The sequence below is a fragment of the Rutilus rutilus genome (assembly GCF_951802725.1).
Source record: "Rutilus rutilus genome assembly, chromosome: 8".
In the NCBI taxonomy this organism is placed as follows: domain Eukaryota; kingdom Metazoa; phylum Chordata; class Actinopteri; order Cypriniformes; family Leuciscidae; genus Rutilus; species Rutilus rutilus.
This window is the reverse complement of record NC_140222.1, coordinates 2353263-2369207: the sequence shown is the minus strand read 5'-3', so window position 1 is coordinate 2369207 and position 15945 is coordinate 2353263. Positions and strand designations below refer to the sequence as shown.

The 15945-nt window shown below is 35.9% G+C and overlaps 2 protein-coding genes across 2 annotated transcripts; both read right to left on the bottom strand.

Moving 5' to 3' along the window:
• Positions 1 to 1546: 1546 nt before the first annotated feature.
• On the bottom strand, positions 1547 to 4359 carry LOC311295725 (uncharacterized protein). The gene has a single exon (XM_084417221.1). It carries the CDS (start codon positions 3500 to 3502, stop codon positions 1868 to 1870), a length of 1635 nt encoding a protein of 544 aa, XP_084273347.1. The 5' UTR covers positions 3503 to 4359; the 3' UTR covers positions 1547 to 1867.
• On the bottom strand, positions 4330 to 5999 carry LOC311294805 (GTPase IMAP family member 4-like; the record flags this gene model as incomplete). Its single annotated transcript, XM_084415833.1, has 2 exons — positions 4330 to 5372; positions 5765 to 5999. 2 exons carry the CDS (start codon positions 5997 to 5999, stop codon positions 4330 to 4332), a joined length of 1278 nt encoding a protein of 425 aa, XP_084271959.1.
• Between the last annotated feature and the right edge of the window lie 9946 nt (positions 6000 to 15945).

Genomic DNA, 15945 nt, shown 5'->3' with positions numbered 1-15945 from the left:
AAATTTAAATTAGCCTATTTTTCTGATGAGTATTTGGTGGTCGACAGTATCAAATGCCTTCTTTAAGTCCAAAAATCTGGCACCAACAACACCTCCTTTGTCCATTTTTAGCTTGATGTTTTCTAAGAAGAAGCGATTTGCTGTCTCAGTAGAATGGTTAGCTCGAAAACCAGACTGCATTGGGTGCAGTGTGTAAGGACTGCTATTGAGATGAGTGGTCAGCTGTTCAGCAACACATTTCTCTGCAATTTTGGAGTAATTTTGCTAATAGGCCCATAATTACTCGCCTCAGTCGGGTCTCCTGATTTATGAACTGGAACAGCGATGGCTGACTTCCAGTTCTTTCGGATACTTCCCTTCTTTAATAATTCCCTTCGTTAATTATCTTTGTTATTGGTCCAGTAAATAAGTCTACATGATTTTTTAAAAACAGAGACTCTAGTCCAAATATATCCTTTGATCTAGAGTTTTTAAGTGAGTTCAGATATGTATTAACTTTAGTTTCAGAGACCTCCATTAGAGACAAGGCTGATTGAGAGATGTCTATCGGTGATGGGTCCGAAGTCTCAGTTTGATTAATGGGTACTATCATCTTAACAGAGTTCACAAAATATGAATTAAGGAAAGTTGCGGTTTCTGTCGCCCCTTTAATCAGGGAGCCATTGTCTTTAATCTCCAGCTGCTTTATTATATTATTATGCCATTTCACAGTTAACTTTTTCAATTTGTCCCAGACTTGTTTGTGATTTCCCTTGGCTTCGCCTATCAGACTAATAAAGAAGTTTGCTTTGGCGACCCAGATGTCCTTTGTTACCCTGTTTCTTAGAGAAGTATTGGCACTAGCAAGTCCAGCAGATCTAGTCCACCAAGACCAAATACATTAACATCGCAATATTCAATAACATGCTATTAGATTAATCTAGTCAGAGAGTTGTCATGATTGAAATCATTTAAATGGTTTGTAAAATGTATTATTTTGTTACTGTTGTACGTTTTCTTCTGAATCTCAATGAAGGACGGACAGCATCACACGATCTGTGTAAATGAGGAGTTTTATTTTTATTTGTCACCAATACATAACTGAATATGTGAAAGTACAGAGTCATTTTAGAATAACGTTCAGATTACAACAATCTTGTTAAAAATAATTAAATGAAAACAACATCCCCAAAGTAAATGAAAAATTTCAAAAATACAGTAACAGTTTAGAGAGTTTTTTTGGTCAAATAAATGCAGCCTTGGTGAGCAGAGAGACTCTTTCAGACGCATGTCCACCAGGGTATATTTATTATATTTATGGATGTGAGGACAGCTGTCCAACTCCGGGTCTTTATGGAAGTCCACTACTAACTTTCACAATGTTCTCATTAAATAACTGAACTGATCAAATACTATACTAAACAGAGAAAGCAACAGAAAAGATATTAACATTAATCTTAAAACGGCATAATGGATTAAAAAACATCAGGAATCCCGGAATCAGGCATTTTCAGTTTCTTGATTCAGTTCTTTCTTGCATTCTTGGTTTCGATCTTTCCTTTCCTTTTTTTTTTTTTTTTGTATATATATATATTTTTTATAATCTGTTATAATTCATGTTGTTTCACCAAAATCTACCAAGAGAAAATGCATTTTGTATGATTGCTTTAGTGCAGGTCTATTCAAATCTGCTCCTGTTCTAATTAAACAGCTTCATCGAGGTCTTAATGATTAAGCTCTTAATGAGCGTTATGTCTGAAGAGCCTTCATCATGTAAATACAGATACAGTAGCTCACTTATGCTAGAAAGAAAGAGAAATACAGAAAACCCTTCACTACAAAAGACAAGTGCCATTTATCTGGCTCATCAATAATGTTGAACACTGTTTCACATCACGATACATGACCATTTTTCTTTTAGCTCCTCTCTTAACTTTTTCACTTTATTCAGTTCTTCTTCAAGCCTCCCCTTGAACTCCTCAATATGCTTCTTTCTTCTCTCTTCAAAATCATTTAGTTGTTCCCTTTGTTTTCTGGCTTCATCTTCATGTTTCTTCTTCATCTTCTCTATTTTCTCTTCACGTTTCTGTTTCATTTTATCACACTCTTTTTTCTCTCTTTCTATTATTTCTCTCTCCTCTCTTTCTCTTCTCTTGATCTCTTCTTCTTGTTCTCGTTTCAGATCTTCCATCATTTTCTCCCATCTCTTTCTCCTCTCCCCTTGTCTCTCTTCATCCTCTTCTTTTCTTCTCTCCCACTCCTCTTTTCTCTCTCGCTCCAGCTGCTCATAATGGCTTTTCATTTCATTTCTCTTTTCTGCATATTCTTTCTCTGTGTTTTTTTCTTCTCTCTCTCTTCTCTGTTTCGCTCTCTCCTCCTCTATCATCCGTTTTTCTTCTTCTCTGTCTCTTTCAAATTCATCTCCCATTTTCTCCAGTTCTTCCTGTTTTTCTCTCAGTTGTTCGTCATGTTTCTCTTTTGTCTTTCTTTCCTCTTCCTCTTGTTCTCTCATCTGTCTTTTCTTCTCTTCCTCCCATTCTCTCTGCTGTCGTTTAATTCCCTCTTGAATCTCTTCATTTTCAGCCTCTTTTATTTTTCTCTTCCACTCTTCTCTCTCTTTCTCTTCTTGTCCCTTCCTCATTTGTTTCTCTAAATCTCTCTTTTTTATCTCCTCCTCCTGTTCTCTTCTTAACTCTGCCATGATGTGTTCCTGCTCAGTTTTCATCTTATCTCGAGCTTGTTTATATTCTTCTTCTCTCTTTTTGGTTTTCTCTTCTCTTTCTTTTTGCTGTTTTTCATACTGTAATCTCTGATTTTCATTCTCTCTCTTCATCTCTTCTATTGTTTGATCATATTCAGCTCTTCGCTGTTTTTCCTCTTCTGATCGTTCCCGATCCTCCTCCTCCTCTCGTTTCTTCTGGTCTGATTTTTCTTTCTCCTCAAACTCTCTCCTCAGTGTTTCCTCTAGTCCTCTGAACTTGTTCTTCAGCCTCACTCTCTCCTCATCTATCTTTAGTTTCTTCTCCTCCAGTCTCTTTCTCATGCGTTTGACTTCCAGGACATATTTGGCTTCTAATTCTTCAACTTGATCCTGATTTTTTCTTTTATTCTCTTCTAGAATTTTCCTTCTCTTTTCAATGGAGATCGCTGCCTCAAACATCTCAGTAGTGAAGTATCGGCCATCATTAGACTTCTTCACCTCTTCTATCATGTTTATCAGCTCAGTAACTTGCGTCCGGTCTTGTGTTTTTCTGTTGTTAAAAACCAGGAATCTGTTTCCACATTCTCTGATCAGTTTCTTGAGTTCATCATTTCCACTTGTCTCTACATATTGTTTTATTGTTTGTCCTCTCAGTTCATCTCCTCTAGTGAAGAGAACAATACTGAAATCTGCTGCTTTTGGGCCAAAGATCATCTTTATCACGTCTAAAGTGTCTCTCTCCTCTTGAGTGATTTCTCCCAAACTCAACACAATGATGAACACATGAGGTCCAGGTGCGGACAGTGAAACACACTTTATCATTTCTGCCTCCACTTGTTCTTTTGTCAGTAAGCTGTCAAAGAGTCCTGGAGTATCAACAACAGTTACTGATTTACCATTAACTTTAACATCTCCCTTCTTACAAGTAGTGGTCACTGGATCTAAACTGGCTTTACTGTGAAACTCGTTGTTTCCGAGGATAGTGTTTCCTGTGGCACTCTTCCCACTTCCTGTCCTCCCAAACAGCAAGATTCTCAAACATCCTGGATCTGATGATGAATCTTCATCATCTGAAAATTTGGGACCACAAAGAACAAGTGTTGAAATTAAAGTTTAAACTATTTACAAGTTTTTTGGGTCAACATCCCCCCCCCCCACACACACACACACACACACACACACACACACACACACACACACACACACACACACACACACACCCACACACACACACACACACCACCATCTTGCTCCGATGAAAGTGACTTTAATGTGAACTTCCAAGGAGGATTTGAACACACAAACATGATCTAGATATTAAACAGGTTTTAAGTCTAATCATTTCTGTGACTAGTCTGAGCAGGGTATTGTTTACACGTAATTATTTATTTCTCTCTGGAGAGAAATATATACAACTCTATACAATTGTATATATACAACTCTCTGGAGTTCTCTTAAGTTCATTAGACTTTCTTGTTTCTTTCTCCTCTTCTTCTCTTTGTCTTTCCTGTTGCTTCTGTTTCTCCCATTCCTCTCTTTCTCTCTTCATCTCCGCTCGCATCTCTCTCTCATGATCCTCTATGTCTTTAATATCTCTTTTGTATTGTTTGTATCTCTCTCTAAATTCCTCTTCTTTTCTCTTTTTCTCTTTATCGCGATTCTGTCTTTGTTCCTCTATCTTTATCATATTTTTCCATTTCTCTTCTTCGTATTTTAACTGAAGATCTTCTCTCTCTCTGTCTTCTTTCGCTCTCTTGATCGAGTATATGATTGTAGTTTTCCCTCATTTCCTGTTCTTTCTCTCTTCTTCTCTCATCCTCTTCATCTTTTCTTTGTCTTTCCTGCTGTTTCTGTCTCTCCCATTCGTCTCGTTCTCTTCTTATCTCCTCTCGCATCTTTCTCTCTTCGTCCTCTCTTTCTTTTATCTCTGTTTTATATCTTTCTTTTCTCTTTCTATATTTCTCTTCTATTGTCTTACTTTTCTGTTTTTCTTCCGCTATTATTGTCTTCATATTCTCTTTTTCTTCTTCATGTTTCTCCAAGAGCGTCTTCTTTTCTTCCTCTTGTATTTCTCTTTCCATCTCTCTGAACATCTTACATGAGTAGTAACTGTCTCCGTTTGCTTTCACCATGTCGTCTATCTTCTGCAGTAGATTAGTCACCTGTGTTCGGTCTCCAGTCTTCTTATTATTGAACACATGGAATCTCTTTCCACAGGCTTCAATCAGGTTTGTTAAAGGAGATTCAGGATTTTCTAGATACTGTTCAATGGTTTTGTTCTTCAGATCGTCTCCTCTGGTGAAGAGCACCATTGTGTACATTAAAGAGTTTTCACCAAACATCTCTTGAATAAGCTTTACTGATTTTTCCTCCTCTTGAGTGAATCGTCCCACTGGTATCAGTAGGAGAAACACATGTGGTCCAGGCAGGATCATGGAGATGCAGTTGCTGATTTCTCTCTGGATTTCCTCATTAGTAAGTTTAGTATCAAACAGTCCTGGAGTGTCGATCACAGTAACGTTTCTGCCGTCGATTTCATTTGTTTCTTTCTTACACACTTTAGTAATCGACTGTTGAGATGTTTCTGCTTTAAACGCTACTCTTCCTAAGATGGTGTTTCCAGTTGCACTCTTCCCAACTCCAGTTTTTCCCAGCAGCACAATCCTCAGATCATCTTCTCTTTCTCTGGAATCTAAAGATAGATCAAATGATAATTTCTAAAACAATATGCAGAGTTTCAATTGAAGATAGGCCTTTATACAGTCTGCATGTCGCCACATCCAGTTGCAATTAGTAGCGTAAATTATTTTCCTTCTGCATTACTGTCAACGGACAGGCTAAAGGGTTCTCTCCCTTCTGGGCTGGCAGCGGGTTTCCTGTTGTAGCCAGGAGGAGAAATCTAGGAGGTTATGGGAAAGGGGACCTGTCATGCTTCTCTTAAACTGACAAAAGTGCTCACTGGGTAGTTTCTCTAGTAGCCGACATGTGAGCCACAGGTAAGCTCAGAGAGACCTTCACGGCCCATGGACTGGAGGAGACCTACTAAGGCCTGTACTCTAAGGGAAAACTGATCTAGGCCTCTACCATCACCTATCCGGGTAGCCGGCATCTCCATTATAGCCCGGAGCTCTCTCAGAGCAAGCTGTCTGGGTTGGCCATAACGCTCATCTAGGGCCTGAATAGCTTGAGTGTAGGGATCTGGGGCATAAACATAAGCTAAGGCAAGACGCTTTGCCTGATCTACCTTTAAGTGATCCAGTAAGATGTGATATTTATACTGCTCCGACTCTCCTGGGTCCAACAGGTTGGATAGGGCCATCTTTAACATCATATACTGACTTTCATCCTCTCTAGTAAGATCAGGGAATGAGGGACCTTCTATCTTGCTATATGACTGCAGTCGGCCTGAAGGGGGAGCTAAATGAGGACGCTGAAGTAACGAAGGCAAGGAGTGACTGGACATCTCCACTGCACTGAAAATGATTTTATGTCAAAGTAAATAAAACAGGAAAAATCATGTATCTTTTGCTAAGAATCATTTTGTAAAAATGAAAACTTTAGTATATTAAGTAAATCCTAATTATAGGCTATATATACTCATTTTTAACTTGTAAATATTAGACATCCAACAGACAAGTAAAATTGACTTCTGACTCTCTGGCATATTTACATGCATTAATTAAGTACTTGAAGCAAATAAAAAAAAATCAAGTAAAATTCAGTCCTTGAAGAAAGGAATCTGCGCATGCGCGGAAAGAAGAAAACACGCGATGATTGAGGGATTTCCAATCTCCTCTCCAACGGCTCTCGACAGGTAGGCAACAGTAAAAAACTGCATTATATTACGGATTTTTTGATTAATTCAACGATTGTCTTGTCATCACTTCATTCTATACATTTGAAAAGTTTAGTGTTCTTAAGGTTAGAGACGTGCTCCAGAAAAAAAGTTCAAGGAGACGGAGAGGCAGAGGCAGAAAGCACCTGTTTATTTACTTTCTTTTACAAAAGCACAATGTTTTATTTCGACTGAAAGTGGAAAAAGTAGACATTTAACAGTTTATTTTTTCATATTTCTTAAGTCTGTAATCTTTATGACCAAAAATGACAGAGTATTTTAAGTCTATTTTGCTGCTATGTGAAAAATTTTTTTTTGAAAAATATTCGTGCAAAACTTGCCAAATAAAATTTTTGTAAATTCTACTTATTGTATATATAATACATATATACATATATATGTTAAGTAGAGGTTGAAAAGTTATGAATACTACGTTTTTTGTGTTTAATCTAATTACTTTTATAAGTAATGGTTGTTCAGCCAACGAAGCGTTTTTTAGAGTGTACGCTGAGAAAAACAATAAGTAGAATTTACTCAATTTTTATTTGGCAAGTTTTTGCACGAATATTTTTCAAGTAAATTTCACATTTATGGAAATTAAGTAAATCTACTTAACTAAGCCGAGTAAAATTCACAAAGTGAATAAGTAAGAGTAATTTTTACTTACAAATCTGATATAATTAATATAATTAAGTAAAACCACTTGATATTTTAAATACATTTTACTTGTTTTATGCAGTGCTGGTAATTATTTTAAATTAAATTAAATGTTACTCTTATAATGTGACAAAATAATACTGTGACAATGTGCAGTTAAGAGTAATTTATTAAGAAATAAGCATCTACAGAAACCTATAATGACAATAATAACAATTCAGTGTTTTCGGTCTCTCTCTGTGTCCCTCTCGACCGGTTTACAGCAACGGAGGCACAAAGGACTTTGAGGCATTTTAGAAATATCCTGAAATTAAGAAAAGAGAGAGAGAGAGAGAAAAAAAAACAATAATCAGTATGTAACGCTCAGCCTAGATTATAGGAGATAATACACAAATAAAACTTTACGGTCTTGACCCTTCTTAAATGTTATGTCTGAATGTTTAGCAAAAAGAACTCACGGAGAACATCCATTCAGTTTAACCCAAAGTGTATTTACAAAAAATAAAATAAAAAATAAACACCAAGTTGTACCAAAATATATACATACATCTCATATCAGGAAAACAAAAAATACCTCGTAATATAAGCAGAGGAAGTGTCCTTATTAGTCCCGTATCATGTATAGTAAGTGTGTGTGTGTGTGTGTGTGTGTGTAGTAGAATCGGCCTCACCGGCTAATTCCTACAAGTCCGGGAGCTCGATGTGAAGCAACACTGTCCTGTGACGGAATCCCAAAGGCAAATAATCCAAAGTTCTGATAATTCCACAATGAAGATTTTCCAGTCACAGTCTTGAACAGTTTGGTGAGATATAATCCAGCGATCGATCGCAAATCTCTGAGCACTGAAAAGTAGCTACTGTACGCCGGGTTTTTTCCGCTCCTTTAAACGGAAGTCCAGTGAAAACAGCTGATTCGAATGACGTCACGGGGATTCCCTGGAGCTGTGCGACAGAACTCTCGCGTGAGTAAACGGGAACTCAATCACTTTTCCGGGCAATAAACACAGGTAGAATAATTATAACATAGCAGCTGGCTTATTAGATTAACTTGACTAATATACTGCAATATAAATATTCTTCCCTTATGTGGCCGCGCTACAAGTAAACAGCAAATACTTTTTGATTAAAAGTTAATTAATTTGCATTCACATTATTCATTTCATTTATACCAAATCATATTAAAAACATTAAAAACATCCTGCATGACCTTACTCTCATAGTCATTTACACACATTAATGCTAACGTGACACATGCAGATATCATGGCTAGGAATTAGGGAGTAAGTTACACAATTTTCATTCGTTTTGATTTAAGCAAGGCAACGAATTGTCATTTACAACGTGGTCACGGTTTAGTAAAAGCAGCGACCATTTAATAGATAGTAGGCTATGCACGATTTTACAAATTAATGAGGGAATGAATTATATTGTGCACGATGAGGGAACGAGAACCTTCTCTTTTAGGCCTATTATTAATTCGTGGCCAATATGTCATCTATAAAGAAAATTGCACACAAAATAACAAATATTAAACAAAAAGATCATGATGTAAGTAACATATTCATGGTTTTTAGGCGTAATTACTGATAAATCGTGTAAAACGTAAAGTTTAAAACTGAGAAAAAATATGGCTAATGTCTTACAAAGCTAACTCGTCATTAACCCTCTTCGGTCGGCAAACGCTCCGGCAAGTTTTGCACGATATTTTTTTTTTTTTTTTTTCACATAGGAGCAAAATAGACTTAAAATACTCATTTTTGGTCATAAAGATTACAGACTTAAGAAATATGAAAAAATAAACTGTTAAATGTCTACTTTTTCCACTTTCAGTCGAAATAAAACATTGTGCTTTTGTAAAAGAAAGTAAATAAACAGGTGCTTTCTGCCTCTGCCTCTCCGTCTCCTTGAACTTTTTTTCTGGAGCACGTCTCTAACCTTAAGAACACTAAACTTTTCAAATGTATAGAATGAAGTGATGACAAGACAATCGTTGAATTAATCAAAAAATCCGTAATATAATGCAGTTTTTTACTGTTGCCTACCTGTCGAGAGCCGTTGGAGTGGAGATTGGAAATCCCTCAATCATCGCGTGTTTTCTTCTTTCCGCGCATGCGCAGATTCCTTTCTTCAAGGACTGAATTTTACTTGATTTTTTTTTATTTGCTTCAAGTACTTAATTAATGCATGTAAATATGCCAGAGAGTCAGAAGTCAATTTTACTTGTCTGTTGGATGTCTAATATTTACAAGTTAAAAATGAGTATATATAGCCTATAATTAGGATTTACTTAATATACTAAAGTTTTCATTTTTACAAAATGATTCTTAGCAAAAGATACATGATTTTTCCTGTTTTATTTACTTTGACATAAAATCATTTTTTACAGTGTAGGCATTTCCAGCAGCAACACACAAGGATTCCTCCATGTGGCATGAACAAAAGGAAGGGGCTGTGTGTACGGGTGCTGTCTAATGAAGTCTGTGGCTGATTGAGGCTAATTAGTTTGTGGTGAACTGCGTGGGGAACTGAGTGGCAAAGAAAAATGTGACGTGGCAAGTGCAGGACAGACAGGAAAACGTCCAAACAACACATATTATATGTATACACGTTTTGTGGGGTTTTTTTTTTTTTTTTTTTTTAACATTGATTATTTTTAATCATCATTCATTTTTGCGATATGAAAAACAGCAGTTTGGATGTCTTGTGTTCCGCAAACGAAAGTCATTTTAGAGCAACACGATGACGCATTTTAATTTCGGGTGAACTATTACTTTTATAAAATCTAAGAAATTTGCCCATAATGTTTTATAAAGGGGAACACAAATAAATGGACACACAAATGTTTTGAGCGCAAAGGTGCTTAAAGTCACAGAGTTTCTGCAGCTCAATATCACTGCCAGTTCATTTACTTACTGTCAAGACGATTAAAGTCTGCACTCCTTCTGTCTGCTGCTGAAACACACACACACACACAGAGAGAGAGAGAGAGAGAACAGATGGTTTAGCATGATAAATTAATTTAATATTTGTGCACTGATACACAGATCAACACAAACTCAATTGGTGAAATTTGTCATTTTCCTTATTTTCAGAACATCTACAGTGCATCTGAAAATTCTACTCCTACAATGATCTATAGCTTCAAATAAAAATAAAAACTACAGACAGTCAAGGCTACATGTTTATTTACTCATTTATTTAATAATTTACTTGATTTTATTTTCAACGGATATGATATGTGACTTCATTTTGCGACCATTTGTTGATAAAAAAAAATGTATGTAAAAACTTTTTTATATTTTCTGTAGCTAGCCTAATATTTATCAGTTATTTTGAGAAAGTTAAAGATAACAGATTTGATTTGTAGGCCTATTGAAAAGTTTAATTTGTATATAAAAGTATGTGAGATGTACAGAAAAAGTGGTATTCACTGCCACTTTTAAACATTAATGTAAAAGCGCAATGAAATATAATTTAATGAATTTAACTAAGTAAACCACTGCATTTGGCTAACATTTCATAAGTCATAAATACATTGAGGATTCTTACCCGAACTCGACGCCATTTCAACAGCAACACCTAAACTCAAAAGCAAAAGACAAACGCTTAAATAGGAGAGCTGAGCCGCGTCACACACAAGGCGGGAAAACAAAGGGATTTTATAGGCTATTAGAGTGAAGTTAGAATTAAACTTGCAATGCATCGGCCATTCCAGTTCTGAGTGATATGTATTATTTGCCACAAAAGTGTTTTTTTAAACACGAGCAGATTTCTGAAACATAATCACAAGGATTAAAGTAGTAAAAAGTCAAATAATAAAGAAAACAGAACCATAAATCAATTTGAAAAGCAAGATTTCCGTAGATATTTTCAGTCAAATACTGCCACATGCTGGAGAGGTTGTGTAACGTAGAACGTACACGTTGTGTATGCGCATGCATAATCTAATTTAAAAAAAACATATTTTAACATGATATAAACTCTTGATTGTTTTGTAGAAACATGCATTTTGAAACGATATTACAGTGAAAAGCCTATACAAATAAATATGATTAGAATTTGTGACCGCAGTGGAGAGTGAAGATTGTTAGTGTTTCTAACGTACATATGACACTTTCTATAAACAGTGAAAATTGAGGTCTAAAACTCAATTGAGGTCTATTTTTTTTCAGCAAAAGATCTGTGAAAGGAGCTTTATCGTATATTATATATATATTGCTAAATGCATTTTATATATATATATATATATATATATATATATATATATATTGCTAAATGCAAACTCTTGCTATAATGCATTTTACAGGTTGTTTAACAGTGATTTAATGTTTAATGCATGTATAAGTGCACTTCAATAAGTCTGTATCCTCTGATTTCTGTATCCTCACTAACTCTAATCTATGAGTTCAGGAGAATAGATAATCCAGTCCAGCTGAGATCACCACAGTAAAACACGGTAAATACTGTTAATATCTGATGTGCCGAGGGTTACACCTCCTCAGTCGAGCTCATCATCTTCATCATCTTCATCATTCCTGGCTGTCCATCATCAAATCATCATTAGAATGATTTCTGAAGGATCATGTGACACTGAAGAAGCTTTGATCAGAGGAATAAATTACACTTTACTGTATATTCACATAGAAAACAGATATTTTACACTGGAATAATATTTCATTTGTTTTTACTGTATTTTTGATCAAATAAACTCAGCTTTGGTGAGCAGAAGAGACTCTTTCAGAAACATTAAAACATCTAACCGACCCAGAACTTTAATATAGCTTTGCTGTCTAACACTTTGTAGGCCTGCTTATACAAGGAGAGAATGGGCTTCAAAGTTGTACCTTTAGCTAGAGACCAACTTGTCATACAGTATGTTAAAAGGGTTAGGGTTGTAATTTTGCTGATGTAGTTGTTTGACAGTTTCTTATGTACCTAAAATTAGCCAAATTGTATTTAGTTATATGCAATACTTTCTTCACTTGTTTACGTGGAGTCAAGGATGATACCCAGATTTAGCATAAGAGACTACTTGGATGATCTCTCCAGACACATAGATTTTTGGGATCACAGTCAGTTGCAGAGTGTGTCTTTGTGAAGAACATTCAAACAGTCTTCTTGACATTAAAAACAAGTGTGAATCATTAAGCCATTTGTTAACATTTATCATTGTTTCATTGTGCTGCTTGTTCTTTGTTTCCTGCATGGACATAAATTACAGGATTATCTGCATACATCTGAACCTCACACCCTGTACATACCAAAGGTAAATCATTTATATATAAGCTGAAGGCACATATAATCCCTGAGGCACACCCATTTCATTGCTCAGAAAGGGTTAGGTTTCACAACCCACTCTTACACACTGAACTCTGCCTGTAAGGTAGGACTTCATCCAATTCAGCACATTAGGGGAGAAATTTAAATTAGCTAATTTACTGATGAGTATTTGGTGGTCGACAGTATCAAATGCCTTCTTTAAGTCCAAAAATATGGCACCAACAACACCTGCTTTGTCCATTTTTAGCTTGATGTTTTCAAGAAGCGATTTGCTGTCTCAGTAGAATGGTTAGCTCGAAAACCAAACTGCATTGGGTGCAGTGTGTAAGGACTGCTATTGAGATGAGTGGTCAGCTGTTCAGCAACACATTTCTCAGCCATTTTGGAGATGACAGGTAAAATGCTAATGGGCCTATAATTACTCGCCTCAGTCGGGTCTCCTGATTTATGAACTGGAACAGCGATGGCTGACTTCCAGTCCTTTCGGAAACTTCCCTTCTTTAATAATTCCCTTCGTTAATTATCTTTGTTATTGGTCCAGTAAATAAGTCTACATGATTTTTTAAAAACAGAGACTCTAGTCCAAATATATTCTTTGATCTAGAGTTTTTAAGTGAGTTCAGATATGTATTAACTTTAGTTTCAGAGACCTCCATTAGAGACAAGGCTGATTGAGAGATGTCTATCGGTGATGGGTCCAAAGTCTCAGTTTGATTAATGGGTACTATCATCTTAACAGAGTTCACAAAATATGAATTAAGGAAAGTTGCGGTTTCTGTCGCCCCTTTAATCAGGGAGCCATTGGCTTTAATCTCCAGCTGCTTTATTATATTATTATGCCATTTCCCAGTTAACTTTTTCAATTTGTCCCAGACTTGTTTGTGATTTCCCTTAGCTTCGCCTATCAGACTAACAAAGAAGTTTGCTTTGGCGACCCGGATGTCCTTTGTTACCCTGTTTCTTAGAGAAGTATTGGCACTACACTGAAAAAAATTTGGAGTAGGATTTACTTGAAAAAAGCTTGCTAAGTTTTTTCACTCAGAAAATGCTAGTAAATTTACAAAGTTTGCCAAGTAAAAACCTAAACATATTTATCAGTAGCTTTAATTAGAAATCTCTAAGTTAAATTTACTTGGAATATGGAATTAAGTAAACTTTACTTAACCTAGTTAAGTGAAAGTAACAAAGAAAATAAGTAATTTTAACTTGGCTAGTAAAAGGTTGATTAATATCGATTTAGTTGAAATTTACTTTGCATTACATTTCACTCAAACAATAATATTGAATTATACCAGTCATTTATAGTATGTGCTTTACTTAGATTATCTAAGTAATTTATACTACTTCATGTCAGATGTTAAGTGCCATGTGAATGCAAATACCTCAATACTTGGTAGACAATACACAATGACGGTAACATTTGATGGATCATTTTTGTGTAGAAAATTTACTCGAAATGTCACAAAATGGCAAGTTACTAATCCTGACAACAAAAGCAATGATAAAACAGTGTAAATACAGCTGGAAAACAGTGAAAAATGAACCTCATTAATTATTCAAGGTCCAGTGCATGATGGGAACCCCAGTATCAGAAAAGTTGAGTAATTTTTACTTAATTTTATTGAGTTGATATTTACGCTTTCATTTCTACTCACTTGAATTAAGTACTGATATGGAATTTACTTAGTTTTTTTAATTCTTGCCTGAACTAACTTTTTCATGTAAATTACATTGTTTTTTTTCAGTAGTATTTACTTCACCAAAAATCATTTTTTACAGTGTAGGAAGTCCATACTTGCTCTGCAGCAGCAGCGTAGCAGATCTAGTCCACCAAGACCAAACACATTAACATTGCAATATTCACTAACATGCTATTAGATTCATCTAGTCAGAGAGTTTTCATGATTGAAATCATTTAAATGGTTTGTAAAATGTATTATTTTGCTACTGTTGTACATTTTCTTCTGAATCTCAATGAAGGACGGACAGCATCACACGATCTGTGTAAATGAGGAATTTTATTTGTATTTGTCACTAGTACATAACTGAATATGTGAAAGAACAGTGTAATTTTAGAATAATGTTCAGATTACAACAATCTTGTTTTCAAAAATTTAAAATAACCCTAACCCAAAAATTTCAAAAATACAGTAACAGTTAATAGAGTTTTTTGGTCAAATAAATGCAGCCTTGGTGAGCAGAGAGACTCTTTCAGACGCATGTCCACCAGGGTATATTTATTATATTTATGGATGTGAGGACAGCTGTCCAACTCCGGGTCTTTATGGAAGTCCATTACTAACTTTCACAATGTTCTCATTAAAGGTGAACTAAGTAACTTTTTTACCTTAACTGAACAGCTTCGGAGTCATTGGAATGGTTATATTACTTATTTCAGGTTGAATGGTGGTCGTTTCGCACCCCCCTGGTGCCCCTGAGCGGAAAATACGCACTTGCAACTTTGGGGTGGCGGGCCGCCGTGTCAGGGAGTATCGCGTGATATCAGGTCTCGCGATGTAAACAACTGCTTTACGGCCAAAAGAAATCTGCTCAAATGCTGTCATTATTGCGCCTCCCTCACGCTGTCCGAACCCGAATGAAGAAGATGTTTTAAAGAATATCCCATCTGCTCTGATGTCGTTGATCTATTAGCCTCTGGTGCAGCGCCGCCGCTCCCACCACGCACATCACGCGCTGTGCGTAGGGCACCAAGTGCTGAGGGGGCACCAAAAATAGCCAAATGGAAAAAAAAATGTATAATGCCGATATTATTTCATTAGCCTATAGAAATATTATTAGGCACATTTTAGCCATGTATATGTAACAAAAAAGGGGGAACAAGATCATTTAATTGCTCTAGTCTAGAAAGTACCGCCCCCGCGTTGGATGGTCCGTGCCGGTTGTTCGCGCGGGCGCCTTTGCGAAGTTTGACAGACAGACAGTAGGCAACTTTTTTGGAAATGGCCCCTAAAAGACAGCAGGAGTTAGGATCTGAGAAAAGAAAGAATAAGAAACTGCGAGATGATGCCCGTGCATCACTTGCAGGTAAGTCCATGTTTAATCATTCTTATAAGGGAAATGTGCTGCATGCGCTGCTGCTAATCGTAACGCGCCTCGAACGTGCTGACGTTAATGTTAGCAAACTATGTTATTTTAAATAACTTCGGTGCAAGCTAAATTGAGATTTTACTGTTAAACATTACCTACTTTACAAATAACTGACGCCAGCTAGCTGTTACTTTCTTTACTATCTTTCTTTAGATATTGAGCAGTAGTTTATGGTTTATTTTGACGTGACGGTGGTTAATACTTTCTCAGTAACAGTTAACGTTAGCAGTCAGTGCAGTGCACATGGTAGGCTAACAATTCCTGTTAAATATATAAAAAATATAAAATGTCATTATGAATGATATAAAGCAAACAATACTGTTTAATTGTGTGCATTATTGCACCTCATTCTATTATGCTTTTATATTATATTATATTAGATTTA